This window comes from Papaver somniferum, chromosome 8 (genome assembly GCF_003573695.1).
Source record: "Papaver somniferum cultivar HN1 chromosome 8, ASM357369v1, whole genome shotgun sequence".
Lineage (NCBI taxonomy): Eukaryota > Viridiplantae > Streptophyta > Magnoliopsida > Ranunculales > Papaveraceae > Papaver > Papaver somniferum.
Genome location: NC_039365.1, coordinates 13,950,375 through 13,966,866, shown reverse-complemented (window position 1 = coordinate 13,966,866; position 16,492 = coordinate 13,950,375). Strand labels below are relative to the sequence as shown.

The 16,492-nt window shown below is 35.8% G+C and overlaps 1 protein-coding gene and 1 non-coding gene across 2 annotated transcripts; both read left to right on the top strand.

Annotated features, from left to right (window-relative positions):
* The first annotated feature begins 12,721 nt into the window (after positions 1-12,721).
* On the top strand, positions 12,722-13,150 carry LOC113305130. The gene has a single exon (XM_026554231.1). The coding sequence runs from the start codon at positions 12,722-12,724 to the stop codon at positions 13,148-13,150; it is 429 nt and encodes a 142-aa protein (XP_026410016.1).
* An 863-nt stretch (positions 13,151-14,013) lies between these two features.
* Positions 14,014-14,086, top strand: TRNAA-UGC. The gene has a single exon. It is a non-coding gene; the product is annotated as a tRNA-Ala (tRNA).
* Positions 14,087-16,492: the final 2,406 nt, after the last annotated feature.

The window sequence follows — 16,492 nt, the reverse complement described above, 5'->3', positions numbered from 1 at the left end:
ATTCAAGTGACTTATGGCTCTGGTGGATGATTCGACGCATTGAATCAGTTATTGCTCACAACAAACGATGCGTTTAATTTTTGTAGAGCTCCTAGCATACTACACAATGCAAATTGCAAAGGTTCACCACCCTTGTTAATGCTAGAGAATTTAACATCAAAAGGACTTGATGAATATTGCATGTTTAATAGGCTCAATATAGAGCATCTTATACCCAATGGTCTCGCAGAGGCTACCATCAAAGGTTACAGATGGTGTCTAAGAAATAGGTTATGCGTACCGACCTACCTTTTATTTCTTTGGGGATATGCAACATTACACGCATCTTTACTTAATTCATTTTAGAACCCAATATTAGTCAATCTTTTCTGCATACCAGTTGGTTACTGGATTTAAGCCTGACATTTGTATTTTTATGCATAGAGTATCTGTCAGTCATTCTAGAAATTGAAGGATCAAAATCTGCTTTTGTCGATATTAGATTCTAATATGTTCTTAAAAATTAAATTATTTGGCTCCTTTCTCTTTGTCAACATGTGTTGCGTGATAATGTACAAAACTAGTGGAATGCTCATTCTCCACACATATGGCGGGTGTGGTGATGTTTTTTTTTTTCAAAAGCACTTTTAAAACATATTTATAGTAATATATTTTTCATTTAAGTGTTTGGTAAAGTTCTTGCAAAGTGTTTTTTATGCAAAGCATTCCAAAATTACAAGAATATATTATTATTAATGCAATAATATTACACTAGTCGAAAATAGTTAGGGAGAGAGAAAGTCTGGCGATGAAGAGAGAAAGTCCGGCGACGGATGCAAGAAGAGATATTTTGATATCAAGGAAGATTTGAGAATGTAATAATCTTGCGCAGAGGGGTGGACCGGTGAAGCCTACAGGAGAAGCTAGAAAGAAAACTATTCAGATTGAGAGGAAGACTTTTGATTTCTCGGTTGAAAAGGAGGATAATAAGGATCTGGTGAAGATTTCTGAGAAGGGAAGTAAGGGATCTAAAATCCTGGTTGTTGTTTTCATCTAATATCATTGGATGGGTAGAAGGAACTCTTAAGGTGATTGTGAAGAGTAAAACCAAGAAAAAAAGTTGGGAAATAGAAGATGATGGAAATCGATCATTACGAGATAAATAAGCTACAAAATAGGCAGGGAGCTTATATTAGGGTTTCTAGACATAAGGAATGAGCTGAAAAATCTTATTATTTATGTATTCCAAGTTGGAATCATGAAGGGTGTTGGATGATTTTTGCAGAATCCTTAGACTTGTTTTTGGAGAGGAATAGTTTTAATAAGGATGGTCATTCTCAACAGATACCTACGGCTGAGGACTTTCCACAAAATCAACCAAGTATCAAAAATAGATTGTTGAGGTTGGGTTTGGTATAAGTGTCAAATAAGATGAGTTGGAATCGGGTAGCTCAAATGGTGAAGAAAATTGTCGGAGTACACAAATATGTTAAAATTCAATATCTGGCTCCTAAGAAAGCTTTGAAACATCTGGAGGAAGATGAATGGATGAAAAATATGGAGACCATTAAAATGGTCTACAGGGGATATATCCATTAGATTATCAACTTGGTCAGGGGATTTGGTAAGTCAGGTGGGCATGAAGAGTCCGGCAGAAATGACCCAACATAAGAAGATGGAGAGAAGTAAGGAGAAGAAATCTGAAGAACTGTTACCAATGGAATTGGTGATTCCAGTTGAGAAAACTCTAAATGCAACACATTGGATGAAGATAAGGGGATTGCCAAAGGAACTTTGGAGTGTGGAGGCATTGATGAAAATTGGAAATGAAATTTCATCAGGAGAATTCTCTTCAATATCAGTTGACACATTAAGGGCAAAAAAAATTCACTTTGCAAGGATTGAAATATCCTGAATAAAATTCCGGCGGTGTTGGTATCGGAAATTGAAGGAATGAAGGTGGTGATGACTATTGAATGGGATCCACAATATGTGCCGAAAATTATGCTATCGGATCAAGAATACAGCTGCGAGGTTAAGCTGTTTCAGAAAAGAATTCAAAATTTGAAACTTTCAAACACGAAATTTTCCGAGGGAGATTCTAATAGAGAAACAGGTGGAAAGTGAAAGATACATTTTTGTGACCGAATTGTCCTCAATTTTCAGTATTGTTGGTACTCGATTTTCTACTTATTATGGTGTTTTATGTGTTTGTAAGTATTTTTGGAAAATAAACATTTTTGGAAAATTCGGCTCGAAAAGTTGGTATAGGCACCCGGAGGACACATGTTATTTGGACTCTCAATTTTGGATAAGGGGCACCTAACTGATAAGGGGCACCCCAGGGAGCCAGCTGCTAATCGCACCCCGTCACTGGTTAAGGGGACTCCATCTTCTTCCTTGATTTGAAAAGAAAAATTGGCGGGAAATTTGGTGTCAACGGTAAAGGATTTATTATCTTTAAGATAAGAATATCTTCTTGCCTTATAAACATGAAGTTTTGAAGAAAAAGGAAGTTATCTTGTATTAAACAAGAAAGATATCCTTAGAAGATTTTATCTTGGATTTTATTCTTCGAATTAAAGAAGATATGGGTTTAGTAAAGAAATATATAGAATAAAGAGAATGAACAAATTCTGAATATATTTTTAATTAAAAAGAAGAAGATTTTGGAGTTATGGAAGAATATATCTGAGTAATGTGTATTTGTGTGTATAAATAGAGAACTAGAGAGCACATTTGGGGAGGCTGGTAGTCCAGAGCCAAGAGCGTTATTTCATTTGGAGTTTAATATTGTCAATTCTATTTTCTACTGTTTCTGATTATTATTATTTTAGAAAAAAGATTGTACGGTTTATTGTGAGAACTCCAATGGTGATTAATAAAATAAATTTATTTAATCATATTATCGTCTCTCGTATTATCATGAGGAGCTAGACCCCATTTCTGGGACGACGGAGGAAACCAAATCTCATGAATGCGGTAATTATATTAATTTTATTATGACTATTTTCACTGTTATTTAATTGATTTATGATTTTCGTTGAATGGTTGTCATTTCAATTGATGGGTTATGCTTTCTTAAATGTTTTGATATCCCATGCTTTAGATCCACATCCATTATTTTCGAAATCTACTTTAGGAAATGAATTAGAGTTAATGAATTTTTATGAGCTATTACTGTTTAGAATCGATATTTGAACTGCATAAAATTGTTGTTTGGTGAAATCCTGAGTCCCAGTGTCCCTCCATCTTGTTACTCATATTTTTTATATTTTTGCTAGTTTTATTATTTTCTTTAATTCAACCTTAAAAATCAATCTCATCAAGTTCGAGTGAACGACAACTCTATTTACCACTATATAATAATACGATCAATTTTTGGCGCCGCCGACGCGGATTTGTTTATAGATTTGTTTTTAGGTTTTATTTTATTTGTTCTTTTTTACGCGTTTTGGTATTTTTGTTTGCTTTCATATTTGGAGCTAAGCTACAGGAAAAAGAGAAAGTGCTGAAAAGAAAGGAAAAGCCCAAAAAGGAAAGAAAAGAGAAATCCAAAAGGAGTGAAGAAGAAGATTTAGTAAATAATTTTATTTTTATTTTATTTTTTAGAAACTGTAATTAAGGTTTTTATTTTTGTAATATTTTATTTTTTGGACATTTTTTTTTTCTTTTGGACATTGAACATTGGACTTTATTTTTAAAACCCTAAGGAAGGGTTAGTTTAAATATAAACTGCACAGGGAAGGATGGCGATTACGATATCGCCTCGGCCCCTCGGATTTGTACACTGACATTGGAGTCGGTGGTCCGAGTCGACTTCAACGGTTCATCCCCCGTCTGGAACGGGAGGTAAGAATTCTAAACACCCGCGAATCCCCTGTCAGCGGGTTTACTGGATGATTTTGTGTGCATATATGTTGAGAATCGGATTTAATTTTCTAGTAAAGGGCAAGGCCTGGCCAAATCAAGATAAGGACTCGGATTTCATCACCGTTTCCTTCTTGTCTGCCTCAGGAACACATAACCTACGCGAACCAAAGCCTTAAAATTTGGACTAGAACGAGACCGATAGGGTAACGAGCTTATTAGGAAAGTCGTTCGAAAAATATTGGTTACTATTTTGAGCATACTTTGAAGTTCATGATGGTTTCTGTGAGTTCAATACGCCGCTTTGTACCGCCGGTGAGGCCTTGGGTATCAAAGATCCACTGAGCTTCCCTCGTCTCTATTCAACTTACTTTAACTCGGATTGATTCCAGAGAGGTTTGCTCAGATTGTAACGAATTCCTTTTCGAAAGAATAAAAGCTAGTCTAGAAACAAACTAAGTGAAGCCATCATGCTTTTTGTTTACTAGATGAAATAGGCTTGTTGTGGCCGAGTCAGTCTTGTTTTTGCTTGTTTAGAATTCCCTTGCAGTTAGGATGTCGAACATGTATAGCCAATACAATAATTATCCAACTGAATAACATGGACATTACTATTTTTATGATCATAGTGTGAATAGTGGTTGGATACACCAACCTTTTCAAGGTTTTGGGTCATACCATGGTGAGCCCAATTACTATCCACACACGCATCGGTCATAAGGGCAAGAAGATTATAATACTAGTTCTTCGTCTTTAGAGGATACAATCAAACTATTGAAAAGTAGTCCTTTTTATGATCCTTCGGTTCCTATTCCTTCTCTAGAAGAGTCTCTCAGGAATTTAGCTGAGTCATCACGTAAGTTAGCTGAATCGACATACAAATTAGATGAGGTGAACAACGTAGTTATGGACGAAAGAAATGCAGCAACGAATGAATCTTCTTTGGAAGATATCCTCAATAGGTTAAGTGAAAACTTAGATCCAGCACTTAGGGATATTTCTTTAGAAGAGACCCTTGAGAGGATAGTTGAGTCAACACGTAGACTTGAGTTAGAGACGAACGAAAGTATTGCTCGAAATGACTTGAATTTCCAGTATAGTGTATCCAATAATAATCTTGAAAATGAGGATAGTTATTTGCATAATCAAGATATCGAGGTTAGAATTGGTGACACTCCTTGTGTAGATGAGGTTCAGCCATTTCCATGTTATGATAATGATGAGTATGATGTGGACAATGTTGATGAAGAATCTGAAGTATTTAGGCATGGTGATCAGGAATTTGTTACTCCTATTGAGCTTTATAATGATAATGATATTTCTGGTTCAAATCCCGATAATTTTAATTATTATCCACCTATTAAAAAGGACGGGGATTTGACTAGAGATAATACCGTTTTAGAAGAAGATGTACTTCCTTTTGATTACGAAGCCAATGATGGTTTAGAGGAACTAGTTTATTCTGAGAATATTGTTTTCGAGTTTAGAAATTTAGAAACTCTACTCTTAGAAGAAAATGAACTCTTAGAGATGAGTGAGGATGAACCTGACTTAGAAAAATCAATTGACCATTTCCAGGAATCTGATGACCTAGAAATTAGGGAAGTTGTGACTAGTCTTTCTAGAGACACTGAAAACTCTAAGTTTGGGGGTGATCATCATTCTCCGTGTGCTTTAACTCCTAGAAAGGTCCCTCACTTGGGACTTGACATATGTGACTCAACCATTTTACAATATTATCCTCATACGCGTTTTCCTGAACCTAATAATGTCCAAGAAGAAGTTCAGTTGTTAGAAACCCATCCTCTGGTTGATGTGGTTTACCCAGGCTATGATATCCAGATTGATTTTGTTTTCCCACCAAAAACTTTTATTCCAATTGTGGGAACATTTGAATTTGAAATGTGTCAGTTATTGAGTTTTGAGAAAAACCTAATTACTTTAGGAGATTAGGGTCGACACATTTGTTTAAGGAACACCACCACTCTCATTGTGGTCAGATGTGTGAATCAAATATGATTGACTTAGAGGATCCCCAGTTATTCAAGTTATTATTATGTGCTTCAAAGTTTGTATTTGAGTTTTTCCAGGCTCTAGAACCTGAACATTCGAATCTAAATTATGAGGAAATGCAACCCATGGAAATATTTTATCTAGACCCTGTTATAGAACCTGAACCTGAAACATAGCTAGATGTAGTTGTCTTAAACAGGAATCTAGACAAGGCTGTCATTTATTTGTTAATTTTCTTGGGATGTTGCAGATTACTTTTACTTGTGATAGCTCTATTTGGTTTTGGTGATCCACAGTTATTCCGGCTATTAATTTATGATTCTATGAGGTGATTAATTCCTTCTGATGTCTGGCTGAAAACTTTAAACTTAGCACGTCTTGGGAGGTAACCCAATCACATGCAACACGGCAATATATTTCCTTAACTCTTTTGCTTCGAGTGGTAACAGTTTCTACTTGTTCATGCTTTTAATTTGATCTTTAGAACATTGAGGACAATGTTAGATTTAAGTTTGGGGGTATGGGAGAAACTTTTTAGTTGCAATAAATAAACTCCAAAGCCTAGAAATTTATGCTTATTAAGGTTGTCACTAACCAATCTAAGTGGATGGGAACATCTTGGTTGTAGGAGTTGAGGAACCAATCTAATTAGATGGAAACATCTAAAGAGTCTATTCATAAAAGCACAGAGCTCAGGTGTTAGAATTAGAAAAAAAAAAAGACATGGTAGTTTCGCCATATCTCGTTGAATCCTAATCCTTCTGTTTTTATATTTTTTAAGTGATCTGGTGGGGCACACGATTCAAGATGTTACCTTTGCTAGGGTGAATTAGGGTGATTGAGATACCAAAAAAAATAAAAAAAAATTGAGACCAGACCATCAGACCAACCGGAATAAATTCAATAAAGTCGACCACTGGTGCCCTTGTATATGCCAGTTGTGTTGACCTAGAGTTAGGTTTATCGACCACTGGTTCCCTTGTATTTGCCAGTTGTGTTGATACTACTCAGACCGGTATCTCAGTCCATTAGGATAGGTTCATCTTGACAGAGGCCTTCAGACAGATATGGGAAACACCGTTCACTTTAAACCATCTATTTTTCTCTTTATCCATCTTCTTAATATTTCCATGTGATTGGTTGACTCCGGTTATGATGTCTAGAAACTATCTGAGTAGAGCTATGTCACTTATATATGAATTATAGTATGCTGAGTGCAAACTCGTGTACAACAATTGGAATTTCGCATCAGGGTACTTCCTCTTGTAGTCAATGTTTGTATGCCAACCAAGGAGATTCTTTAGTGCCTTCCAAGGTTCTGCGTAGATAGCTAGGGTCCGGAGTAATGGTTTTGTGGGTACACCTCTGGTAAACCCTCCCGAGACTATATCTCGGTCGCTAGGGCCACCTCGCGAGTTAGGATTTTATTTTTCTAGATTAGATTTGCTCGAGGACTAGCAAATAATAAGTTTGGAGGTATTTGATAGACACATTTTTGTGACCCAATTGTCCTCAATTTTCAGTATTGTTGGTACTCGATTTTCTACTTATTATGGTGTTTTATGTGTTTGTAGGTATTTTTGGAAAATAAACATTTTTGGAAAATTCGGCTCGAAAATTTGGTATAGGCACCCGGAGGACACATGTTATTTGGACTCTCAATTTTGGGTAAGGGGCACCTAATTGATAAGGGACACCCCAGGGAGCCAGCTGCTAATCGCACCCCATCACTGGTTAAGGGGACTCCATCTTCTTCCTTGATTTGAAAAGAAAAATTGGCGGGAAATTTGGTGTCAACCGTAAAGGATTTATTATCTTTAAGATAAGAATATCTTCTTGCCTTATAAACATGAAGTTTTGAAGAAAAAGGAAGTTATCTTGTATTAAACAAGAAAGATATCCTTAGAAGATTTTATCTTGGATTTTATTCTGCGAATTAAAGAAGATATGGGTTTAGTAAAGAAATATATAGAATAAAGAGAAGGAAAAAATTCTGAAGATATTTTTAATTAAAAAGAAGAAGATTTTGGAGTTATGGAAGAATATATTTGAGTAATGTGTATTTGTGTGTATAAATAGAGAACTAGAGAGCACATTTGGGGAGGCGGGTATTCCGGAGCCAAGAGCGTTATTTCATTTGGAGTTTAATATTTTCAATTCTATTTTCTACTATTTCTGATTATTATTATTTTAGAAAAAAGATTGTACGGTTTATTGTGAGAACTCCAATGGTGATTAATAAAATAAATTTATTTAATCATGTTATCGTCTCTGGGATTATCATGAGGAGCTAGACCCCATTTCTGGGACGACGGAGGAAACCAAATCTCATGAATGCGGTAATTATATTAATTTTATTATGACTATTTGCATTGTTATTTAATTGACTTATGATTTTCGTTGAATGATTGTCATTTCAATTGATGGGTTATGCTTTCTTAAATGTTTTGATATCCCATGCTTTAGATCTACATCCATTATTTTCGAAATCTACTTTAGGAAATGAATTAGAGTTAATGAATTTTTATGAGCTATTACTGTTTAGAATCGATATTTGAACCGCATAAAATTGTTGTTTGGTGAAATCCTGAGTCCCAGTGTCCCTCCATCTTGTTACTCATATTTTTTATATTTTTGCTAGTTTTATTATTTTCTTTAATTCAACCTTAAAAATCAATCTCATCAAGTTTGAGTGAACGATAACTCTATTTACCACTATATTAAGATACGATCAAAAAGGATGACAAAACAACGGATGTGGAAACTGAAGATGATGTGGTGCGTCTTTCAGTTGATGAGGTGGAAGGTGGAGAGTGGGTTTTCGTACCCGGTTCAACATTTAACAGTACAACCCAGCTTTTCTCAAACAATATAATTTCAAATTCAAAATTTGTACCGTTAGATAATAATAATATTGTCTCTGTTAGTGAAGAAGATGGAGAGAGGTCAAGAGATGGTGAAGAAGAAGGAGAGATTCACTTTCATTCAGATAGATAACTGGTGTCAGAAATTAATCTTTTATCGGATATTGAGAACCATATTGTGAAGAATTTGGGTGATATTCAAAATGAACAATTGGATAATATGGATATGATTGATGATACAGTGAATTTGATTTTGAATCATTGTAGAAATCATGGAGGAGATCTAGAAGGTGATGTGAACAAGATGAGGGCTTCTATTCTTAAACAGGTGTTGAGGTATAGGGATAGATTCAGAAAAGACAAACCAAGGAATGAGAATGAAGACATTTTTAAACCTTTTTCTGGAGAAAGATTGGTGGAGAACAATGATGAAGAGGGTTTAGAGCATAGTTCTAATGTTCCAGAGAAGATGGGTGAAAATGGTAATGGTGTTGATGGATTTTAAAATGATTAATTGGAATATTAGAGGGTTAAATTCTTATGCCAAGATGGTTCATTTGAAGAATTTAATTGCAGCTCAAAAGTGTGCAATATGCAAGGTGCAGGAAACAAAAATGATGAAAATAACAAATTGGTTTGTTAGACAGATATGGTATGATGAGGATTTTGATTGGGTGTATATCCCTTATGTGGGAAGTGGTGGTGGTCTTCTAAGCATTTGGGATTCTTCTAATTTTGGCAAAGAGGATGTGAGATTGGGTTTTAACACAATTGTTGTGGTGTTGGTGAATAAAACAGATGGTTATAAGTGAGCAGTGGTGAATGTTTATTCACCATGTGAGTACAATGAGAGATCTCTATTCTGGAGGGATATGGAAGAAATAAGACACTGGTGGGGAGGACCTATTTGTTATGCTGGTGATATGAATGTTGTGAGATCAGATGCAGAAAGAAATAGAGGAGATGGTGATAGTAGAAACAATAATTTTCTTATAATTTCATCTATAATCAAAAACCGGTGGATCTCCCCTTGCTAGGTGGAGCCTATACATGGTCTGATATGCAAAGAGATCCTCTCTTGCGCAGATTAGATAGATTTCTCTTCAGCATTGATTTGGATGAGGTAATTCCTAACGATTTTTGTTAAAGGGAGCACAAAAAGTGATCCGAGGAGAGCAAAAATCGTAGTCGACTCGTTAACCGGGCCGATTCTTATAATAAGTATTGACTCGGACAAATTTGTCATTCACACGCTCCACTGACATGCTTACAGACCAAACCCAACTAAACTCACAAAGGCGTTTCCCAGTTAAGACGCTTCTTTCGTGCTACTATTTTTCTACTTTTAATCCCTAACAGTGCAAATCTATAAGTGATCAGGATTCTTAGTGTTCAAGGGCTTTTCTAAGTTCACGTTTGTCATTTGTGTAAACAAGCCAAACCAAATGCATTTTTCGCGATAATGAAGTTAAACTGAACTGCAGACCATTACTAGTTGTTACAGAAGGTAAAAGGTTCTCCTGCCATGCTCTCTTAAACCCCTAATGATTCTTCCATTTGCCCAATCACAATTTATACAGAGAATGATCCAAAACAAGCAAACGAAAACAAGCAAAATCAAATTCAATGATAATGATTAAAAAAACCTAATTAGCTGCAATGTATAATAAATTAAACCTAAGAATAGCCACCGGAACTCTTGATTGCAGACAGTGGAGCCATATAAAAAGAGACGGAACTATTCAAAATACGAACATAAAACAAAATTGAAAATCTCTTATTCATCTTATGCACTAATCTTTACCAAATCACTAAGATAAGTCATGACTTGGGATTTAGGGTTTCACGTTGTTTTGGGTTTTTGTAATAATAACAATACGATTTTGATTTTATTCCAATGAATTTTTGTTTCAAAAATTATACCGTAAGTTAATTTACGTAGGTTAGGTTAATAACCGTGGTTAGGGTAAAGGATATTTTGGGGGGAAAAAATTTCAAAAACTGACTCGATCTCCATATCGACCTAGTTAACGAGTCGATTACGATTTTCGCTCTTCTCAGATCACTTTTTGCTCTCCCTTTAACAAAAATCATTCCTAACTCTATTCAAATTGCTTTAGCTAGGATTACTTATAATCACAAGCCTATTCTTGTTGTAACTAAACCTGGAACTGCTAGTAAACCTTATTATAAGTTTGAAAATTATTGGATTTTTCATAAGGATTTTGTGAAGAAGGTGGAGATTTGGTGGAGAACTATGGAATTTCAAGGTGGTGCCAGTTTTGTATTTTTCAAGAAGCTACAAAACTTAAAATTTTTTCTTAAAAATTGGAGAATCCAAGAATTTGGGTCTGTGACTAGGGATAAGAATGATTTAACTCTAAAAATTGGTTCTCTAGATCAGGAAGAGGAAAATGGGAGGTTAACTGACTTGCAGTGGGAAGAGAGATTGGAAAATGCTATGAAACTTAATTCAATTTCTTTGTTGGAAGCTAGGAAGTGGTATTCAAGGGCAAAACAAAATCAGTTTAAATGGGGTGACTCAAATACTTCATATTTCCATAGGATAGCTACTTCTAGGAGGAGGAGAAACATAATAGCTAAACTGGAGACTGATGGAGCTGACTGTTTTGATAAAGGTGTAATAAAACAGGAGATGAGGAACTATTTTGTTTCACTTTTTACTGAACAGGATGATGTTGCTTTTACAATGAACAACTTGCACTTTCCAGTAATAGAAGAGGAGTTGAAGGTGTGGATGGAAAAAGATTTTAGTGAGGAGGAGGTGTATAATGTGATTAAGCATATGGGCACAAATAAGTCACCTGGACCAGATGGGTTCTCTCTGGAATTTTACAGGAAATGTTGGCACATCATAAAGGAAGATTTCATGAAGATGATGGTGGAGTTTCATACTTATGGTAGTTTGGATTGGAGGTTAAATTGCTCCTTTCTGACTTTAATACCTATGAAGGAGGATACTTGTTCACCTAGAGATTTCAGGCCATTAAGTTTTTTGAGAAGTGCATATAAGATTTTTTCTAAGGTGTTTTATAACAGATTGAAAGTAGCAATGCCTGTTTTAGTCTCTGATTTTCAGGGAAATTTCATTAAAGAAAAGCAGATTTTGGATGGTGTTTTGGTGGAAGGATAATGCATTGACAATAGGTTGAAGTCTACAATTCCGGGAATTTTGTGCAAGATAGACATGGAAAAGGCTTTTGACAATGTTAAATGGAAAGCTCTCTTTTGTATTCTTAATAAGCATGGTTTTGGTGACAAATGGATTTCATGGCTGGAGTGGTGTGTCACTTCTTCTAATATATCTGTATTGGTTAATGTCAGCTCAAGTGAAAATTTTAAACCTACAAAAGGTTTAAGACAAAGAGATGCAATGTCTCCTTTTCTCTTTCTTGTAGTGGTGGAGGTTTTATCTAAACTTTTGGAAGATGCAGTGCAAAGAAATCAGATTCATGGATTTATGGTAGCTGAAAATGGTATTCAAATTTCTCATCTGCAATTTGCAAATGATACTTTGATTTTCTTAAATGATGATGTTGTTGAAATAAGCAGATTGCTTCTTATCTTGTCTACGTTTGAGATGTTAACTGGGATGAGATTAAACTTAGATAAAAGCTCTATGATTAGTGTGGGTGCTGATGATTATATCAATGATTTGGCTATGGACCTTGGTTGTAAGTTAGAAGCTTTTCCAATTAAGTATTTGGGACTTCCTTTGGGAGTTACAGCAAGAAGTATTGCAATTTGGGATGATGTGATTCAAAGAATGAAGGAGAAAGTTTCTGAACAAAGCTCGGAGATTAATAATTCTTAAAAGTTGTTTATCCAGTTTGCCTTTATGTTACTTGTCTTTGATTCATTTACCTGCAGCTGCGGAGTTGAAGTTAACTAGAATCATGAGGAATTTCTTATGGGATTCTGCTAAAGATAAGAGAAAGATGTGTTGGGTATCATAGGGGAAGATTAGCACTCCTATGAACAAGGGTGGTTTGGGTGTGAAGAATTTGAAGCTTACAAACTTAGCTCTTTTGTCTAAGTGGATTTGGAGGTATACTGGGGAGAATGAAGCTTTGTGGAGAAGGATTGTCCAGGAGAAATGCAAAGGAAACAAGGATGTGTATTTACCTGTGGATGACAATTCATCACAGGGAAGGAGTTTCTGGAAAAACATTTTAAAAACAAGTCATTTGGTTCAAAAAAATTGTACTTTTCAGGTGAAGAATGGGAAAGCAACAAGATTTTGGTATGACAAATGGTGTACCAATGGTGTTCTCAAAGACAGATATCCAGCTGCTTTCAAAGCCTGTAAAAACAAGAATGCTTCAATTGTTGAAATGGTGGTTAATGGAAGGCTTGTGTGTAATACAAGAAGGAGTATGAATGGTGCTGAACAACTGCAATGAGATATCATGTGTAATGAATTAGGGCATGTTCCATTTTTTGATGAAGAAATGGATAAAATTTCTTATGAAGGAGACTTTAGTGTGAAAAACATATATGAGCAGCAGTTGGAGGAAGTTGAAAAATTCACTTTTCTGAAGTTTTTATGGAAAAAGAATGTTCCTTCCAAAATCAGTTTCTTATCATGGACTTATATGCATAATTCTATAGCTACTCTAGCTATGCTTAGACACATGGAGTTGAAGTTGCATCAGATAGATGTCATTTCTGTCAGAATGAGGTGGAGGAAGCTAATCACATCTTTGTGACTTGTAAGTATGCTCGTGAGGTTTGGATGCACTTCTTGAAGGCTTTTAAAGTGCAATGGATAATGCCTAATACTCTTCAGATTCTATTTGAGGTTTGGAGTCTGTGTAATCTCAAAGGCAGATGTCTGGGAGAAGATACAATATGTTATCACTTGGCATTTATGGCAGCAGAGAAATGGTAGAGCTTTTGGTGCTAGACACAAGACTGTGTCTGAGTTAGTTCTGTTAATTAAGAAAGAAATTGTCCTTTGGCTCCATGAGAAGATTACCTTTAGAAATATTTCTGTAAGGTTTATTTTGTTTGATTGGGAAACGGTTATACACTCATGATATAAGTGTTTGAACTCTTCCCTGGATTGTACATATCTTATTCACTTTGTATGTCATTTGGATGCGTTTCTCGGGGGTATACTTGTCTGTTACAAGAATACGTGTCTCCTGTCCATTTCAACCAGCTGAACATTTTAGACGTCCATCTTGACCAACTTTGCTGGTTACCGTCCATATGACCCAATTTATGTTTATATTTGATATAGATACCAACCAAATCACGGCAAGGGGATGTAGCTCACATGGTAGAGCGCTCGCTTTGCATGCGAGAGGTACGTGGTTCGATACCCCGCATCTCCACATTTTTTTCACCTTCACACACATTTACTTTTTAACCTACCATCAACCTGGAAATTCTATTACTGCTGATCACGTAATTTTTTCAGTTTTTTTTTCCTGGAAATTCTATCTTTATATGAACTGATTCTTGTACCTCAAGTGAAACTGACGAAGATAAGCGTGCTGTTGCTATGGTTGTCTCGATTTTCTTAGCATAGACACAGTCTGAATTACTGATTTCAAAGAACTAGATACCAAGCAATAGCATGTTGATAGTAGTTCAGGAGTTTGCCGATTTAGCAGGTAAATACAAATTGCTGCTGCATTTCTGGTCGATCATTAAAATAGTTTACTTTAAGATAATCGTGCTGTTGTAGTTGGTGTTTGTATGGTAGCTTCCATGAGTAAAAACTGTATATTTGTTTGTGCAGCCATTACATCTACCAAAGCAAGTTGCGTGAAACCTTCTGGTACAATATAGCCCAATATTTTCCTTACGGTTGAGGCAAGCTAATGCTTTTTCTTTCTTTTAACAAAAACTGCAAGGACTTGGTGAGCTTCTGCCACTCATGATGACAATCTTCAGCCTACTAATTCTTCAAGGGGTCAACTACCAGAGTAACCACTCAGCTTGCTGAATTGAAAATCAAGAACTAAAGAATTTATAAAAAAGCTTTTTGCTGAATTGAAAGATTCAAATATTGAATTTTCGGTTCATTCTTATGACAGTGAGGACTTAACCTTTCAAGCGAAGCCTTCCCAAATCTACAGAAACATAATGTCTTAGTTTCCCAGTTTTAGTCTCCCATTTTGGATAGCTGACTAGAAACTTCTGTCTTTCTCTCACCCTGGCAAGCACAGGCCAGCGCTGAGGAAATCACAAAGGCCGTTGAAAAAGGGTCTTTCCTTCAAGTCATGGTAATGTTTCTGAGCGAAGTCTTTGGAAGGGACTACTAACTTGATTGCCACAAGCTTAAACCCCTTGCGCTCGGAACGAGCAACAATCTTTGATATCTGCAAACAGGATAAGGAAATTTAGACATTAAGTATATCATGTGGAGCATCTGACAGGAGAGATATGCTTTAAGAGGACCGAGACATTCCCAGCTCTCTCTCTCTGCAATCCATCAGGTTTAATAGCAATAAAGGTACGTTCCATCTGAGTAAAAGAGACAGATTCGTATTATTAACGGAGAAAAGGATAAAAGAACAGAAAAGTGACTTAATAGAGAAACATGAAACTCAAATAGTGATTTTTAAGTACCTCGGCGGCATGTGTTTCCTGCTCTTGGAGCATGTATGCTGGAGGATCAAGAAACATAATCGAGTAAATATCAGGATTACAATTAGGACTATATGCAAGATAGCTACAAAAACTACTTCATTGCACATTTTTAAATGCTTTGGCTCAAGAACAAGGTTAACAATACAGGGAATCATTCTCCAACTGCTAGCTGGATAAAGTATCTGAAATAAATATATATCTAATGAAGCTTCATCTACTAGAATATTGCTTGATAAAGCTTAAAATGTATATTGCAAAAGGATCAGAAAGAAGGTGTGATCATATGTAGAAAACATGACAGCAGCAAAGAGATGTTCAACATTTGAAGGATGGTATCATATTGGGCGAAGTCTAGACCGCACTCAACTCTAGAGTACGGCCCATGCCTTTTCTTTCAACCCATTACACGAGGTATAATTGTTATGGAAGAGGTTGCGACAGCCACATGCTATAACTTGAACAAGGGCAGGGGTCCTCTCCTTTTTGTCTCCAGAATTCATCTAGTCACTACTAACATGCATTTCCTACTCAGACCTTTTACTTTAAAATCATCATGTCCTTCGCCTACATTGGACTAAATATTAGGACAATGAGTAAAGAAATTAACTAGGGAAATTAAACATGAAATGCAAGTAAACACGGGTAGATAAAGAAGAGTGAGAATCTTCAGGAGAAAGCTGCATTACTGCAAGGGAAGTTTTTCCTCTTGTAGTAAGCACTACCATGAGAAGACCACGAGAGAAACACCAACTTATCTTCCCAAAGATTGTTCACAAAATCCCAATATTTTTAAGTAAATATCAGCCCATCCAGATGAGAGCATAAGATAGAAATAATCCTTAAGAAACGCATTGAAAGTATCTGTTTGCAACATACTTTTTCATCTTAAACTTTGCCATAAGTCACTCAGTGAGTTGCTAAAGCATTGAAATATCAAGAAATAAAAGACCACAGCAATTGCAGTTATAATCAAACCTGCAGCTGGAAGGGCAAGGGCTCCTGAAATCCATCCAGTAGATGCACTCCCTGAGTTAGCCCTACCATAAAATGAGGCTAGAGAAGACAAATTTCCTTCGAATAAGGCCGTTGCTGCTGCTACAGATCTCCCTTCTACACATAACAATATACACTTCGAATATTAG

What these genes read in the sequence shown, in the direction of transcription:
- LOC113305130 (XM_026554231.1), top strand. Translation starts at nt 12,722, where the DNA reads ATGAACAAGGGTGGTTTGGGTGTGAAGAATTTGAAGCTTACAAACTTA.